This window comes from Ambystoma mexicanum, chromosome 2p (assembly GCF_040938575.1).
Source record: "Ambystoma mexicanum isolate Mex_15411 chromosome 2p, UKY_AmexF1_1, whole genome shotgun sequence".
Classification (NCBI taxonomy): domain Eukaryota; kingdom Metazoa; phylum Chordata; class Amphibia; order Caudata; family Ambystomatidae; genus Ambystoma; species Ambystoma mexicanum.
Genome location: NC_090923.1, coordinates 1,121,557,317 through 1,121,574,049, shown reverse-complemented (window position 1 = coordinate 1,121,574,049; position 16,733 = coordinate 1,121,557,317). Strand labels below are relative to the sequence as shown.

Below are 16,733 nucleotides of genomic sequence, written 5' to 3'. Positions count from 1 at the left end.
GAAAATCACTCAAGGAATACAAGCTGCGAAGCCTGGGCAAGGGGAGTTGAGATAAACTCCAAAAGTTAAGCCAATGCACCTCAAGTGAGAAAACACGACTTTTGGCAATAAGGTAAACCTCCCAATACCCCACTGTACCTCTGGCTTAAAGAAAGTGTTCCAGATAGAACAGCCAAGCAGGTCCTTGTTCCTGGGCCTCAGTCGTGGGGACAAGAGGGAGGAAGTCTGGCGGGCTACTGCGGCAGTACTCGGGAGAGGACTTTGTCAGCTACACATTTTCTTAGATTCAGCGGCGCTTCGTGGTTTCAGCACCTTTCAAACGGCATTGATCGAGAACGAATATCCCTATCTTTCCTTGCTCCCTCGGTCCTGGACTCTGGTGAGGTGACCCTGGATCGGGATTTCCTGCTTCTGAAGGGTCCTTGGGACGCTCTTGGAGCTTTTGGCCGGATTTGTTCTGCGGAAGACGTTGCACAAGATAATTGACACTCGACCTTTGTAATTGGGTTTCTGCAGCACTGGAGAGGCACAGCAAGTCGGGGTTGCGCCAAAGTGGAGTTTGTCTCTTGGGGCTAGGCCCCACCAGCCCAAGGGGAGAAGTAGTTCCGCCTGGAGCTGCTCTGTCGATTTGAAAAAGGACTTTGGGGACGCTAGTGCAATCTGCCTCACGGAAAGAATACATGAGATGCAACCCCATCCATTTGGGGTGGGGGGGTAGAGGGCCACCAGAAAACATTGGAATGGCCCCCCAATGTATGGGGCAATACATTTTGCCCACCCGGGGGGGGGGAGGGGTTATGGGCACACTAATGTGCCCATCTGCCCCTAGGAAAGGGGCAACAAAACAAAAAGTATACCTAGTTTTGGGTGGGTGTGGGGGGCACTACACCACCATGGATGTTTTTAGTGGAAAAGGGGGTGCCCACGGATGTCTTTTCGGAAGTGCATGGGGTTCCCCGTTTTCCTTGGTGGCTTTCGACACCCTAGGCCCAAATCTGTAGGTTGTCCACATGAGCAGAATCTGCTCTGCTGAAAGGCCACCCACACATGCGAGGTATCGTTTTCGTCAGGACACCTGTGGGAATGCGGGAAGGTAGGACATTTGTTGTGTTTGCGTGGTATTCATAACGTTTTTTGACCATTTGCTGCTGCACTTTGTGTCCCAACCCTTTCATTTCCCAAATGTGACCTACATTTAGTCGCTGCTTTAGGCACTATACACTTTTGTAACCTGCACAAGTCCCCTACCCTTCAAAAGGTCTCCCTGTGCTATTTCCAAAAATGTATGCGTGCCCTTCCTCACTTACACATGCTAAATACATCTGTTCAGGCCATAAGCATATAAAAAGCTGTGTACCATGGCTCTGTTTTTGGCTTATTGTATTGCTTGTTTTGTGAAACATTACAAAAAATGTGATTTCCTAAACCGGAAGGGTCGGAGAATGTAGCGGAGCATTGCTTTTCTCAAAATTCACAGAAGCCATTGCCTTACCAGGCCAACCATGTCCACCAACATACCATTTAGCCAACATTTCCCCAACTGTGGAATTTTCCCTACATAGTTGTTGCCTGACCTGCGCAAATCACCCCTTCCTAAACATGTAATTGTCTACTTTTCAGAAATGTATGGCTTTCCGTCCTCCCATTCAGCTTTCCTACCCTTTTCTTCCATTCCGTCCACGCATGTCCTATTGGAAAAAAAGGCCAAAATCGCCTACCTCACAAAACGGTTGGCAACCATATCAAAATGTATTTTTTTTTTTTGTTTTTTTTTTTTTGGTGTCCACTCAACCTGTTCTTGAAAGCCTGTAATATGGGGCATTCAGCACAGCAAACTATTTGTTCTTTGCATGTACAAGGAAAAAAAACACAGGCTTCTTTGTACATTATTCTATTGGCTTTTTTGTAAAATAAAAACACATTTTCTCACTTTGGTTATTTTCTCTCATCCCCCTACAGCAAAGTAGGATTCCGTGGTGGCATTACGACCACGTACCTGTGGAGGGGGGGGGGCAAATTTGGCAGAGATATCTCATGTAACAAATAAGTTACAAGGCATTGAATGGCCACATACCAAAATCACCAAAAAAGGCCTTGGCACTGGGGGGGGGAAACCCATGGCATTAAAGCGGTTAAGGAAAAGAGTGTAGCCTCTGTAGAAAATGAGTGCATGAGAAAGCCCAGCAGTTCTGCAGAAGGTATGATGCTGGACCAGTCGTAAGACTTACTTTATCTCCTGTTGGTGCGATACCAGCCATAAGGTAAGACAGTTAAGTTGCTACAAGTGCTACTGTTGGGTAGTTACTTGGCCGTGCCTCGAGTCAAGGGAAAGAAGCTCCAATGTGGTTCCCTCTAGTCCTAGTGTGCAAGTTCCAGCAGTACTTTGCTGTTTGATTTTAGAGTACAGAAAGAGAGCCTTAGTCTTCCTTCGGCAAGTCCTCTTCTGTCTGCTTCGGGAAGAGTCAAGGCATTTGTCAAATGTACAGTGCAGATAGCCTATTCTTGTGCAGGTATTAGTAGCTGTGTGCACATTTATCCCTCTATAATTGGTCACACTGCACCATTCAACCATTTGGTGACCACCCAATAAGGAGTGGTAACCATATTCGAACTATCCCGGGCAAACCAAGGATATAGATTCAGGAGTGAATTCCAGACAGATATTCATACGCATGGCAAGATCTGGTCATGGAGGCACTGTGCTCCTAAACTGGAGTCATAGGAAGGCTATTGCTGTATAAAGCGCACACTTGTTTTATGTGCTTAAGTACAACCTTTGTGGAGTGTCACTGGACTTCTAAATCTCTTGCTAATCGTTTTAATACGAGTATGCAGCGAACAAGCTTTTGTTCTCTAATCTTGAAATGGCTGCAGCAGCATGCAGCCTTCCAAATAACACAAAGCTGTCTCAAAGCAGTAAGACACATGGAGCAGAGGATGATGCCCTGCTCTTGCAAACTGACTATAGGGTACTTTGGGGGCACAGTCCTGGCAGGCTATCGGCCCTTGGGAGTCCCGAAGACTGAGTGAATTTGCTAGTGATGCCCTGTATTGGGGACTCTCTGCTCTTTTGGGGGGGTTCAGAGGTGCGGGGGAGGGGTTGTAAGGGAGGCTTCTTGTGAATCTGGAGGGCAAATCAAAAAGGACCTGTAACTCCCTTTATTATGAATCAGTTTCTATATCAGGTGAACAGTAGTTTATGCAGTTTGTTAATTTATAACCATGTACTCGGGTGGTGGTTGGAAGTGGTCCCTTTAAACGGGGCTTATCACTACTTGGGAGGGACCACTTCGTTGTGAGATGAATACATGGCCTAAGCAGGCATCGATCAGTCTTTGCTTTTGTTTTGTTGATGCGTAATTGTTGTATCTGTACTTTTGGCACATTGGTTTTCACGCTCGTAGTTGAATTCATTTTTTATTTCTATCGCACTTGTACACACGTGTTTCAGTGCGTGGCAAGGGAGGGGAACAGGGGAGAACAAAACAACGATCTTACTAGGCCCAGTGACATTGAGAACGTGCAAGTGCATCGGAGAGGGGGAGGGGAAAAGTGCAAGCAAGTGGGAAGTGCGGAGCAAAGGAGAAACAGATAAATAATAAATAAAGGCAACAAACTGTGGTATTGCAGCCAGCAAGTGGCAAGTACTTGGTTTACAGCAGCAGACCGGATGCCTGTGAGAAGTGCAGAAAGAAAAAAGAGGTGGGGGGGGGGAGACTGTATGGGTACAGATACAAGTGCAAGGGGTGGCCTGGAGGCAGTGCGGGAGGGTGGCAGGGTGAGCAGGTACCTGGGCCCGGAGGACAGACGGTGGCCAGGTGCACAGTGCCAAGAGAGATGATCAGCAGGGGCGAGGGGGGAGCGAAGGCAGTACCAAAGAAGGTCTTGAGGTGCTTCCAGAACCGGAGGTGGTTCTCCTCAAGTTTGAGTGGCAGGGGGGCTGTTCCAGGTGGAGGCCCCAGCCGAAGACAGAGTTCTACCCCCAGCTTGTTTCTTTGACAAACAACTGATCCTGAGGGATTTGGAGGTAGAGGAGTGACTAGCGCAAGAGGGGAGGTATTTGGGGAGGGATAGCTGAAGGTATTTTGGACCCAGGCCCCAGAAAGCCTTGTGGACAATGCAGAGGGTTTTGAATTTAATCCTGGCAACCACTGGTAGCCAATGGAGAGATTTCAGAGCTGGAGAGATACGATCCCAATGCTTAAGGCCAAGGACAAGCCTTGCAGTCCTGCTGTGGATTAGTTGCAGAGGGCGGAGAGTAGAGGCAGGTAGATTTAGAAAGAGGCTGTTAAAATAATCCAACCTAGAGAGAACCAGAGCTTGGGAGACAGTGAGCTTCTGGGGGAAGGAGAGGAAAGGCAGAGTACCTCTGAGGAGGTGCAGTAGGAAGTTTGAGTTTGTAGACGTCTGAGATGTAGGCGGAGAAGGAAAGTGTGGAGTCAAAGATGACCCTGAGGTTCCTAGCCTCTCAGGTAGGGTTAGGAGGAGGGCCAAGGGAGGCTGGCCAGAGAGTGAAGGGAAAGGGTGGTGAAGGTGTGCCGATGAGGAGGATCTCTGTCTTGCCGGCATTCAAAGATATTTTTTTTAATTTATTTTCTATTGTAACATTTAGTTTTGTACAAACTTTAATTACAAAATTACTTCCAATCATCATTACATTTCAAACTCTACTTCCTACTTGAAATCTCACACACAGCCTTTAAGTTTCAAAGAATACTGGTTCTTTGGTACACCCCATTCTATTAGCTGCCGCACCCTCATTCGGTTATCATTTGCAGTTCTGCCATTTTTCTAATCATTCGATTCTCCAGACCCCAAGATCCTCTCTAAGAAGTCAACCACTGCACAAGTTTGGGAAACATTAATTCCTTCCAACATCCTGAACCACCAATCCTCCATGTCACCATTTTGGGGTACAAATCTTCCTAGATGAAGTGAGCTTTGGTTGATTAGTTCGTCACACTCCATAATTAGATGTTTTGAAGATTCAGTAGCCTTTTTACAGAATCTACACTGATTATCATTTGTTTCTTTATCGTGTTTAAGCCACAAAATCTTTCGTTTTGTAGGCATTCAATCGGAACCGCATAAAATTGCTATGACGCCTCGATGGAAATCTAGAAAGATATTTTGGCAGATTATCGAGCCTATTTGCTGACACTCCTGTGTATAGTGACGTCACCATTTTATTACGCAGTTTGTTATATATCGAATTCCATATTCTTAATTGTCTTTTAGCCAGTTGTGTAGTATCCATAAAAGTTTGCCATTGTATAATCAGCACTTTCTAAGATCATCTTTATTGTATTGGCCCATGTCAACAGGATTCCTGAATGCAGATTATTTATTGATGGCAGTAAAATCTTATAAAATGGAGCTATGTCGATTAAGTACATTTTTTCGTAGGGCTGAGATTGATTTCCATTGAATGATCCCATACAATGGCTCAAGTTCATGTCTTATCGCTACGGTGGAGATATTAGAAGGTAGTCTCAGTATTCGTCTCCAGTGTTGTCCCGCTAAAGATGCCCAAATTCGATTGAGGTTCCAGCCAGCCTCCGCACCAAATGTAATTGAAGGAATGACTTTCTGTAGGTAAAAAGTCCTTATTGGGATTAAGGTAAATTTTCCATATTCAGTATGCAGCCTTGCTCCTTGCAGTGTTAATACTGACATTCGCTGCTTCAGATCTAATACCCAATCCCATTCTCTAATCGATTTTGTTAATTTGGACACCTAAATATCGGATTGCTGAGACGGTCTCTATTGTTTCACCAGCCACAGTCCATTTAAAGTTTCTTTTTTGATTTTTGTACCATTGAGAGGCTCTTCGTTTTACCGGCATTAATTACAAGATAATTTTCCTTCAAATAAGTTTCCAGCTTTGTTAAAAGCCGTTGTAACCCAATCTGAGTTGAGTTAACCAAAACAATATCATCCGCATACAAGGCCCAGCTGATCTGTTGGCCGTTTACATTTGGAAGGAAGCAGTGAACTTCCTTTAGTGCCACTGAAATATCGGAGATGAACAGTTTAAACCGTAACGCTGAAGGAGGGCAGCCCTGTTTTACTCCCTTGGTTTTACATACCTCATTCGTCAAGTCACCACTTTCGTTTATTCAGACTCTGGACGTCTTTCCATGCAATGCCATCAGCGGATGGAGTAAGGCAGGCGGACATGACCATGTTATTAAAAATGCCCAAAGTTTCTCCCGATTGATGGTATGAAATGCTTGTCACATATCAATAAACGCTATAAATAGCTTTTTTCTTTTTGATGGCATCAGGCTTCAGTAGATTTATTATTATTATTAGGTTTACTTCTGTGCCTACTCCTTTAGTAAAGCCGGTTTGCCAACAGTCCATCAGACCCATTTCATTTTCCCTGGATGTTAATTTGCGTTGCAAAAAAGTGGCAAAAATATTTCCAATAATGTCCAAGAGGGCAATAGGGCGATAGTTGGTTGGGTCAACCCTATTGCCCTTCTTAAATATTGGGACTATTATTGCTGTTTTCCATGAAATTGGAATTTCCTTGGAAGTTGAAATAAGCAAGAATAAATCTTCAGTGAATTTTGCCCATACATCTTTTTTTGCCTTCAGCATAACATTATTCAGACCATCCGGTCCTGCTGCACGTGAGTTTAACTGTTGAATCATTAACTCAATGTTTCCTCTTGATTCACAAACATCCCATGTCTCTGTGCAGTCTACGATTTGAATCGCTTTTGATGTTCTTGAGTCATTAAAGACTTTTGTAAAATGTTGTTCCCATGCTGAACTAGATATTCCATTTGCGAGCCTTCCATCTTGGATCAACGATCCCTTATTTTCCATATTTCTCTTGATTTATCTTGGGTGACTAGTTTGAGAATATGTTCTGCGCGTTCTTGATCTCTTATTAATCTAAAAGATTTAAGCCAATTTCGATATCTCAGTTTACGCTTTTTAATTGGTAATTCACATTTGCTTCCCAATGTCTTTTTCATCAATCTGTCTTTATTCAATTTTCTTTTCCTGATTCACTAAAGCGCTGAACTCGTATTTTATTTGTGAGCAGGTCTTTGTCTGGACGGCTTTTGTACGGAATTGCAAGAGTAGTGGTGAATAATTTAGTTTTGTTGTTGGCGAGCAATCACCATCTAATATGCTTTGTCTTAACGTTTTGATTTGGAACTCACTTATTCTTAATCTTTTTAGTCCTCAGTTTATTTCTACCGGGCAGCTATATTTCACCCCTGTGATGACCCTGGACATCAACCATGTTAATTCCAACACATCGTGATCTCTGTGTCATGCTTTCTGAATTCTGAAGTGATTGATTTTCGGCCACATCAAAGAAACTATCCAGATGTAATCTAAAGTTTTATGGCTAAGTTCTGGCAAGTGTAACTGGCCGGAATGTCTCCTTTTAACTTAGCCATTTAACATCTCACAATTTCTTGCTTTCAGAGCTTGTTTCCAAAGTTCACCTCTGGAGACTTTCAACTAGGATGTTTTTATTGGTGTTTTTGGATTCTCAAACCTGGAAAAGTTTAGGTCACTGCAAATTATCACAAGGTCCAAAAAAGTTGTTAGGCAGGGATCAATTATTGAAGTTACTGAGTTTTTACGAATCGAATAGTTGTAAGCATTGCAGGATTCCAGTATATAATTATCAGTAACAGATGTTTTTAATTTGTCAATCAGTAGATTTCATTTGGAGCACTGTTACTTGCACAAAGAGGTTTGGATTGTGTGTTTGAATTATTTCCCATCCGTAGGAATTTTTACCATTGTCAGCAGTCCAGTGAAGGGACGACCTCACATATTTTTTCCTGCTGCATTTAGCACAATAGTATAACCATCTTTTAACGGAGCCTCGCGTAGCCAGGTTTCTTGTAGGCATACAGCGAAATTGTTCTTCAATGATAAAGGAAAGTCTTGACACAAATGCTGAAAACCTCTTGTGTTCCATATTATACCACACGCTTGCTCTCTACAAGACTGTGCTAGTTATGCTCCATGTTCACTCTGGTGTCCGAACATGTTTTTATTTTCAGTTTGATCTAACTGCTGAGGTATCTCTACTGTCTTTGAAGGTTTAATATTAAATTGTTTCCTCAAAGCATCTTGTCTTAGTTCATTTGTTGATTTAAATTTCTTTTTTTTTTCGTTGGACCATTAGTTCGGAATTTGTGCTGATCCTTCTGAACATATAGGTCAAAGCCATATGAAAGGAGCTCATCCTTCGCTGCCAAGAGTTTTTTTTCCCACTGCCAATGACCTTATGTGGAGAAACACTTTATCTGAAGTATCTTCTGTGATGTAATCTACAATCACTATATCCTCTGAGGTGATTGTACGTAATAACGGGATATTATGAAATAACTGCATCACGTTTCTTCTGTTTAGATTTACTTCATTTTCATCTGGGAAGATGTTTTTGACCCGTATCTTCCACGTGTTTAGACCATTTTCAACTATCTGCACTGCCCGATCTCGTAATTTTGATGCAGTTTCGTTTTGCCGTTGTGCAGTCATCATTTTAGGATTTAAATGTATGGTCATTTTGCTTGCCACTCTTTGTTGTCTAAAGTTCTTGACACAGTAGAACTGGAGCCAGACCTAGTTTTCTTTAAATCGGGATTTGTTTGCTGAATTATCTTTTTTGTTGGTGCAACTTGATCCAATTGAGCTTGTTGTTTAAAACCTCTTTGGGTCTTATTACCTGGGTCATGTCTTTTGAATGGTCTTGTCTCCACGTTTGGGCAACTTATTGGAATCCTAACGTCCTCAGATTCAATGGAGTATGTCGAGAATTCATATAGATATATTGATTCCTCACCAGCATCCATAAACTGGACATCAGAATCCAGCCTCGCTCGTTTATTAGGATTTTGTTATTTGTCTTTCAGCTGACTGATCGTTTGCATATATCTCAACATCTAAGTTATTAGATGTTTAATTGGTCCACCATTTTTTTATTCCTCTAGATTACGGGTAAAAAGACCCAATTTTGGTGGCGTTGATACATTTCTTACAAATTGTTTTGTACCTCTCTGATTTCTTTTTTGCACCCGTTTTGCGGCATTTTGATGAATCTCTGTTGTCCTTAAAGCTTTTACGTTTCTTGCTGGTTGCACTTTGTTGTTCAGTTTTAGCAGACCCAGTAAAAATTCCAAATGTGCTCATCTTTGGCATACTTACTTCTTTATTTGGAATGTTCGATTAAGTTATTGTTGCCATAACTTTTCGGACTACTGTTTCTTTGATGGTATTTGGCCCTTCGCTTTCACTCGGGTGCGTTGATAAAGGTATCGTTTCTGTTTGACCACTTACTGTATTTGCTTTTGTTGGTATTTGCAATTCTTCATCTATTTCTTTGTCATGTTCTTCATGAGTAACCATTTTATTTCCCGACTGGTTTCCAATCGATATTTGATTTACATCCTGATGTATTTCCTGCCGGTTCTTGTTTTGCAGTTTTTCAGTTTTTTCGTAATGTTCGTGATTACTTTTTATCAATGATAGAACTAGCTGATGTCTTTGTTGCAGTCAATGTCTCCGTTTCGGCACTTCTCTTTTCCTTATGCCGTAGCCATTTCATACATTCAAGGACAGCATTCATTAGGGTAGCATCGTCTGGGTGCTCTCTTGTTGCCAGATCTCCCAATCGATAGTGCCACTGAGTGGAAAGTTCAGCCTCTTTTTAATCTTTTCTTAAGGCTTCATTTATTTGATCCAAATTTTGCATTTAAATTGCTTAATTGCGCGCCTTGATCTTTTAATGAATCGTTTTCATATAACTTTACAAACTGGATAAGAGCAAGGGATGTTGCTGCTAACTCATTATTATGAATTTGAATTCCCGCTGCTACTGAAAGGTTAGGTTTATTGTTGTATTCAAACTCATTCGCTTGTATTTGTGCACTTTTTGTACTTTGATGTATGACTGGCGCCGACTTAGTTATTTTGCAGCCTGTTTATCTCAATTTGATAGTACAGCTCGTTTGGGGCATTAGCAGTCACTTTTTTTGCAAGTGGAATTGCTGCTTTATTGAATAACGTCACTCCTTTCATATATGGTGTACTTGTCTTTTTGCAATTCATTGGATGTATTGAGAAATTGGATTGATTGTGCATCCCTCCTTCAACTGATGCATGTTTTCCTTGGGTTGGCGTCTTAATTTCAGAGGAATTAACAAAGCTGCTAATCAGTTTCTCCTTGATTACTTGGTAATCAGCTTGTAAGCGCTCAGTCAGACTTGCCTCTCTACCGACTAAACCCTCTTCTTGCTTTTTCAGGTGTATTGATATAAAATTTTGTGTTTTCCTCATTTGAGCACTCGTTTTATCCTTTTGCCACTGTGCTTCCTCCATCATCGGATCGTTTATTCTGCTCGTTGTAGCCGTGATATTCTGTTTTTCGTTTCTGAAATTCAGTATCTGCAAAGGTGAGGATTTTTTTACTTGCGGCTCCGACGTTACAGCTGATATATCCGGAATTACAATCCAATTGCACATTGATCGTAGTTTCTGCAGATTTTTCAGGCTGTTTGCGCGACGCAGATTCAACAATGTGTCCCCATCACTGCCTTTCGGTCCAATTCACTGACCTTTTGACAATGTACTAACTGCAAATCCTTGATAATTGCACCTTGTATTAAGTGTATTTTTGACATTTTCATTTGTTTATCCACCAAAGGGATAGGGGGAACAAAAACAAACTTGTTCAGATGTAGTAAATCTGCAGGAACTTTTATTTGAATTAGTTCCATATCTGTATCATTAACGGTGACTGAAATGAGTCGGTGTTTATTTCAATTTCATGTCCAATAATGCGGGACAGTACTGATGTCATCAATGGTAATGTTCCTCTGTTCATGAATCGAAATTTCCGCCTGTACAGATGGCGAAACACTGCAATTTTTACACATTACAGTCTCAGCCCGTGTTGGTGTCGGGTTGTCTACTGTTGTCAGTTCCCTCACGGGTTCATTTGCGGGTTTTTTTGCTCGCACAGAAGCTTTAGCTAATGCCGACAACACAGGTACAGCGTAAGTCAATTTCAATGGGCTATCGTATGAACCCGACAGTTTGGACCCCATCCCTTACCTCAGCTGACGCATTGTTTGATTTGTCCATGTTGCGAAAGCACCGGTCGTGCAGAGTCCTGAAATGCGTCTGCGGGCCCACCACTGCCATTCAGCACTCGTCTCGCTCCTCGCTATGAGACGGACTGGGACTCACCACAGGACTCTGCGCCAAAGATCATTGGCGGCACACCAATCTTGAATGGCAGTTAGGCAATCGGAGATGGGGAGAGGAGGTGGCCGAGGGCAGCCTGAAAATGAGTTGTCGTCAGTGTTGCACTGGAAATTTGAGCAGAAAATGGCAATGCCGTGGGCGAGAGTTGCCAGTTATTGGTTGAGATGGTGATGTCACCATGAATGACACTTTAGACAACGCACAAAACAGTATCACATGATTGTAAAAGCAAATCAGTGGGTACTGGATAGGTTCAAATGAATTGGTGCAGGTATGCAGTATCTCCTCAAGTGTTCGTTGGTGCAAGGGATTGCAATAGGAATGTTGAATTTGTATCTAGTGTATGCAGTGAAAAGGCTGTGGCGTTTTGTAGCGGTCCTTTCTTCATAACTTATATTAAGAGTTGGACTGCAAGCTTGCATGGATATGAGTGGGTGGTTGGGGAGAATTGGTTTCTGTGTGTGTGTGTGTGTATGTGTATATGTGTATATGTGTATATATATATATATATATATATCTACCTGGTAAATTAATTTGATCACTGTGCAGTCTTGAAATTTCGTCCGGATTATGTAGTGGTCTTTGGATGCACTGCACCACCAATTATCCATCACCATATTTAGGCCTTGTGCATGTACACGTCCCAAGAGCCTAATTGATGTAAGAATTAAAACTGGTGATGTTCCTGACAAAAGGATCTCACAGACGGTTCTACCATGACTTTACTTTGTGCTTTCTTTCTTCGTTACAGAACATGATGATCGTGTTGGTGGAGGCTTCCCCATGAAAAAGAGAAAGGGGCGTGGCCCCTTTAGAGGCAAAATGTACAGCGGTGAGCAGGGCCACAGGGGCCGAAACAGGGGGGCTGGTGGGGCTCCGCCCCGCCCCCGGCTGGAGGACCGAGATGGTGATGTCGCCATGAATGACACTTTAGACAACCCACGAAACAGATAGTGAGTATCACGTGATTGTAAAAGCAAATCAGTGGGTACTGGATAGGCTCAAATGAATTAGTGCAGGTATGCAGTATCTCTTCAAGTGTTGGTTGGTGCAAGGGATTGCCATAGGAATACAGAGCCTATTGTCATGATTTCAATCGTATACTATATGCCAGTTCCTAACCTTCACGCCAAAGGTGGTCTAACAGCCCACATGGGGCTGTGGTAGATTTTGCTGCAGGTAATAGTGCTGTACCCATTGCAAGGTTGTGGGGAGACTTGGGTCACTGTGGTTCGTGCAAGAGAATCCACTACCTCTGAGCACTCTGGTTGGACATTCCCACCAACCCCATGACCCATCCACCGGTCGACAGTCTAGATGCGCTCAAGCTATCCCTTCATATGAACGGTCCAACCCACTCTAAAGGGCACCCCTAGATGCTATCTTCAGCTCCCATGACCTGATTCATCTACCCACCTACCCCCACCACTCATCTGGTCCGACCACTTTGCCATCCCTTTCTCCATCCTCTTCCCCCCCATCCCTAACCCCCCCCACATCCGCTCCTCCTCTTCCTGGCCTTCCCCAATGACCCCAAATTCTGGAAGAAACTAAAGATCCTTCCTGGCCGATGCCCTACTTCTTAGACACCCCCTACAACACTACCCCCTGACGGATCCTTAACCATCGATTCCTTTGACTCATGGCTCAATGTGAATCTCTAATTCCTCTCACCCACTCGCACCCCGTTTCCTCATGCAATGGACCATCCCCCAAATGGTTCAAACCTGAACTGAGGATTGCCAAAAAACGAAATCTCTGGAACGCAAATGGCAAGCTTCAAAAACCGATCTCAGCAGATCACTTTTGCCTTGCACCATCGCAACTACAAAGCTGAAATCCGGAAAGGCAAAAAAGCCTATTACAACAATAGTATTCTCAACTGTGGAAACTGCAGCAAAGACCTCCATTGAATCATATCTGAATTAGTCAAACCCACTTGCACCTCTTCACATTCGCTCTGCGACTCCCTCTCCCTCCACTTCTACACCACCGTCTTTGACAGGACAACTTACCTTAACAATAAACTGTCTCTTCCCTCCCCCCCCCCCAACACCCGACCAATCCAACAATCCCCCCTTTGACTCCTTCAGACCGATCTTGACCGTCTATCTGCTAGCAAATCATCCGGCTCACCCCTTGAGCTTTGCCCCCGATTCAGTCCTTTACAGAAATATTCTCGTCCACCTGTGCAGGAGAACACACAAGAGCCATACTAAATGACTCCCTCAGTTCTGGAATCTTCCCAGATGCCTTCAAAATTGTGCATGTCAAGCCTCTTCTTTAAAAAGCATCCCTCAAACCCCGCCCGCTCCCCATGACCCCAAAAACAGCATGCACATCTAGAAAACCAGATTCATAGCAAAACTCATCGACAGAACAGCATACTCCCAACTAAACGCCTTTGTTGAATCAATCTCCTCGACCCCGGACAATCAGGCTTCAGACCATGACATGGAACCAAAACCACTCTGACATCAATCTGGGACGATCTTAAGATCACTACAGACTCTGAAGGATGCACTGCACTAATTCTTCTCGACTTCTCTGCAGCCTTTGACACGATTAACCACTCAATCCTCATTGACTTCTCCACACCCTTGGAATCTGTGGCACTGCTCTCAAGTGGATGATCTCCTTCCTCAACAACCGGAAACAAATAACCCTCCTCTCCGCTTTTGTCTCAACTGCTTGCTCGGTTAATACTGGAGAACCGCAAGGCGCATGTCTGTCTGCTCTCCTATTCAACCTTTATATGTCCACCCTTCCTGGAATCATCCGCCTGCACAATATCTTGTGATACAACTACACCGACGATACCCAAATCACTCTTAAAATCCACAGCGCAGACTCCAACCCCCAGCCCGACCTCGAAGCATGTCTCCTAAACATCGACCGATGGCTGACCATGAACTACCTCCTCTTAAACCGCTCTAAAACCGAAATCATGGTGTGTGGCAACACTGCGCTTCTACCTCGTCCACTCCCTTGGCCATCCCCCCACCCCACCTCTGTCACAGTAAAAAACCTAGGCTGCACTATGGACTCTGGCCTAACCCTTTCCCGACAGATCAACAATGTGTCTAAATGTTGTCCCTACCATCTCAAAATTCTCAGATGCATTTTTCCCTACCTCTCCTTCCTGAACAGACTTGCTGCTGTTATGTCTATTATAATGTCGAGACTGGACTATGCCAACTCCCTATACCTAGGAGTCCCAGCATACCACCTAAATAAATTCCAAAGAGTGCAAAACACTGCTGCTAAACAGCTCCTTGCCCTGCGTCCAAGAGACGACACCTCTCCAGCTCCCCGAACCCACCACTGGCTCCCAGACGATCGAATGGCCACTTTTGAGAACCTGTGCACCACTCACCGTGCAGTGCACAAGACGGGCCCACTATACCTGCAAGATAAGTTTAAACCTTACCTCCCACCTGCACTTTAAGATCAAGCACTGGCCGCCTTTTAGTGATCCCAACCACTAACTCTGTCAGGATCGGAGGATCCTCTTTCTCAGCCTTGGCCCCAACACTGTGGGACTCGCTTCCACCACACATTCGACACACCCAAGACTATGACATTCTGCAAATTACTAAAAACATGACTCTTTCCTTAACACCAACCTCAACCTTAAAGATGCTACCGAATATCCAACAACCCAATGACTAAATACACATTGGAACTCCATCCATGTCTTCAATGAATATGTCCACTGATTGGGCTATTGACAACCGTATCCCCGAACAGTGAATAATCTCCTTGGATCATAACTCCCCCAACCTCCTCCATGAGGCCGCTGTTCTCCCCCAGCCCTTAATCTGCCCCTGTGACGTCGCTGTGTACCCCTGTCATGTCGCTGTATACACCTGCCCTACTGTTCCTGTCTAGTCACCTTCTATCCCTCTTTTGCCACCCCTCTAGCCCCCATCATGTCACTGTATGCCCACTGTGCACATGTCTCTGTGTACCCTGCCTTTTGGGCCCCATGATGTCGCTATGTTTGTTTGTTTGTTTATTTTATTTGTATGGCGCTCCAAACCCGGAGGTAGAAGGGCGCTTAAGAATATGGTTACAGTGTGCATACTTCGTACAGGTTTATAATATATACATATATATATATATATATATATACAGTGGTTAATAAACAGAACATATGCAGTGCGTACAATATACAATTTTCAGAATAAATACAGTGTCTAAGCCAGTATCCGCATGGGTCTAGAGTTAGTGGTGTTATTCTTTGTTTAGCAGCCATCTGATGACCTGCTTCCTAAAGATCTGGAAGGATTCGACAGTTTTGATGTTAGAGGTAGGGAGTTCCAGAGTTGGGGGGCCAGCACTGTGAAGCTTACCCCTCCCGCTCCTTTTAGGTGGAACCTGGGCACTAGTAGGCAAAGAGTGTTGGAGGATCTGGTGAGTCTGGTGGCAGGTTTCAGGGTGAGTTTATTAGCTAGATAAGGTGGTGCTAGGTGATTGAGGGCTTTGTACGTGAGGCAGATGATTTTTAGATCAATTTTTTTGGCGTATGGAAAGCCATTTGCAGGCTTTCCTAGTGGCAGAGATATGCTCTTGTCTGGGTATGTTGAGGGCTTGCGTGTAAGGCGTTATTTTGTATTACCTGCAATTTATTGAGTACGGATTGATTAGCGCCTAGGTACAGGCTGTTACAGTAATCCAGTTTGGATTGTATTAGGGCCCTGGCAAGGGTGAGGCAGCTGTTGGGTGATAGGAAGGGTCTGCTGGCCCTAATGAGCTTGCCGGTATAGGCAGCGGCTGAGGCGATCATATTGGTGTGTTTGCTGAGGTTGGAGTTGGCATCTAGATAGAAACCCAGGGTTTTTACGCTTTTGGCTATGGGAATGGGATGACCATCGATGGTAATGTTATTATAGCAAGCGTCAAGTTTAGAGTGTTGGGGGAGCCGACAATTAGGAGCTCTGTTTTCTCATCATTCAGGCAGAGACCATGGGAGGCCATCCATGCCTGAATGATGGAGAATATTTTGTTGATCCGGGCGGAGTCTTCTTGGTAGTTACTGGAGATAGTGAGGAGTATCTGGGTGTCATCTGCGTAGTTTGTGTAGGTGACACCCAGATGATCCAGTTGGTCAAATAGGGGCTTTGTAAATATGTTCTACAAAGTGGGGGATACACAGAAACCTTGTGGGACCCCGCATGTGATGGGGGTGGGGTCTGCTGCAGCTGTGGTGGAAAAGACTCGTATGGTTCTGTTAGCCAGGAAGGATTGTATCCATGTGATGGCAGGGGAGGAGAAGTGGGCTGCGGTGGCAAGGTGATTACAGAGGACCTCATGGCTGACCAGGTCAAAGGCCGCTGAGAGGTCCAGGAGGAGTAGGATAGCGGCATTGCCTTTGTCTTTAATTTCATCAATCTGGCTTTTGAGATCAACAAGGGCGGTTTCAGTTCCGTGTTGAGGTCTGAAGCCAGATTAACGTATTCCTAGCAGCTGGTTGGATTCTA

The 16,733-nt window shown here is 44.1% G+C and overlaps 1 protein-coding gene across 1 annotated transcript in view; it reads left to right on the top strand.

The window, feature by feature from the left end:
• NXF1 (nuclear RNA export factor 1) overlaps positions 1-16,733 on the top strand; it is a 537,434-nt gene that overhangs the window by 39,993 nt on the left and 480,708 nt on the right. The window contains exon 2 of the mRNA XM_069645157.1: positions 12,002-12,203. Coding sequence (XP_069501258.1) covers positions 12,002-12,203 — 202 coding nt within the window. The remainder of the gene's footprint in view (positions 1-12,001; positions 12,204-16,733) is intronic.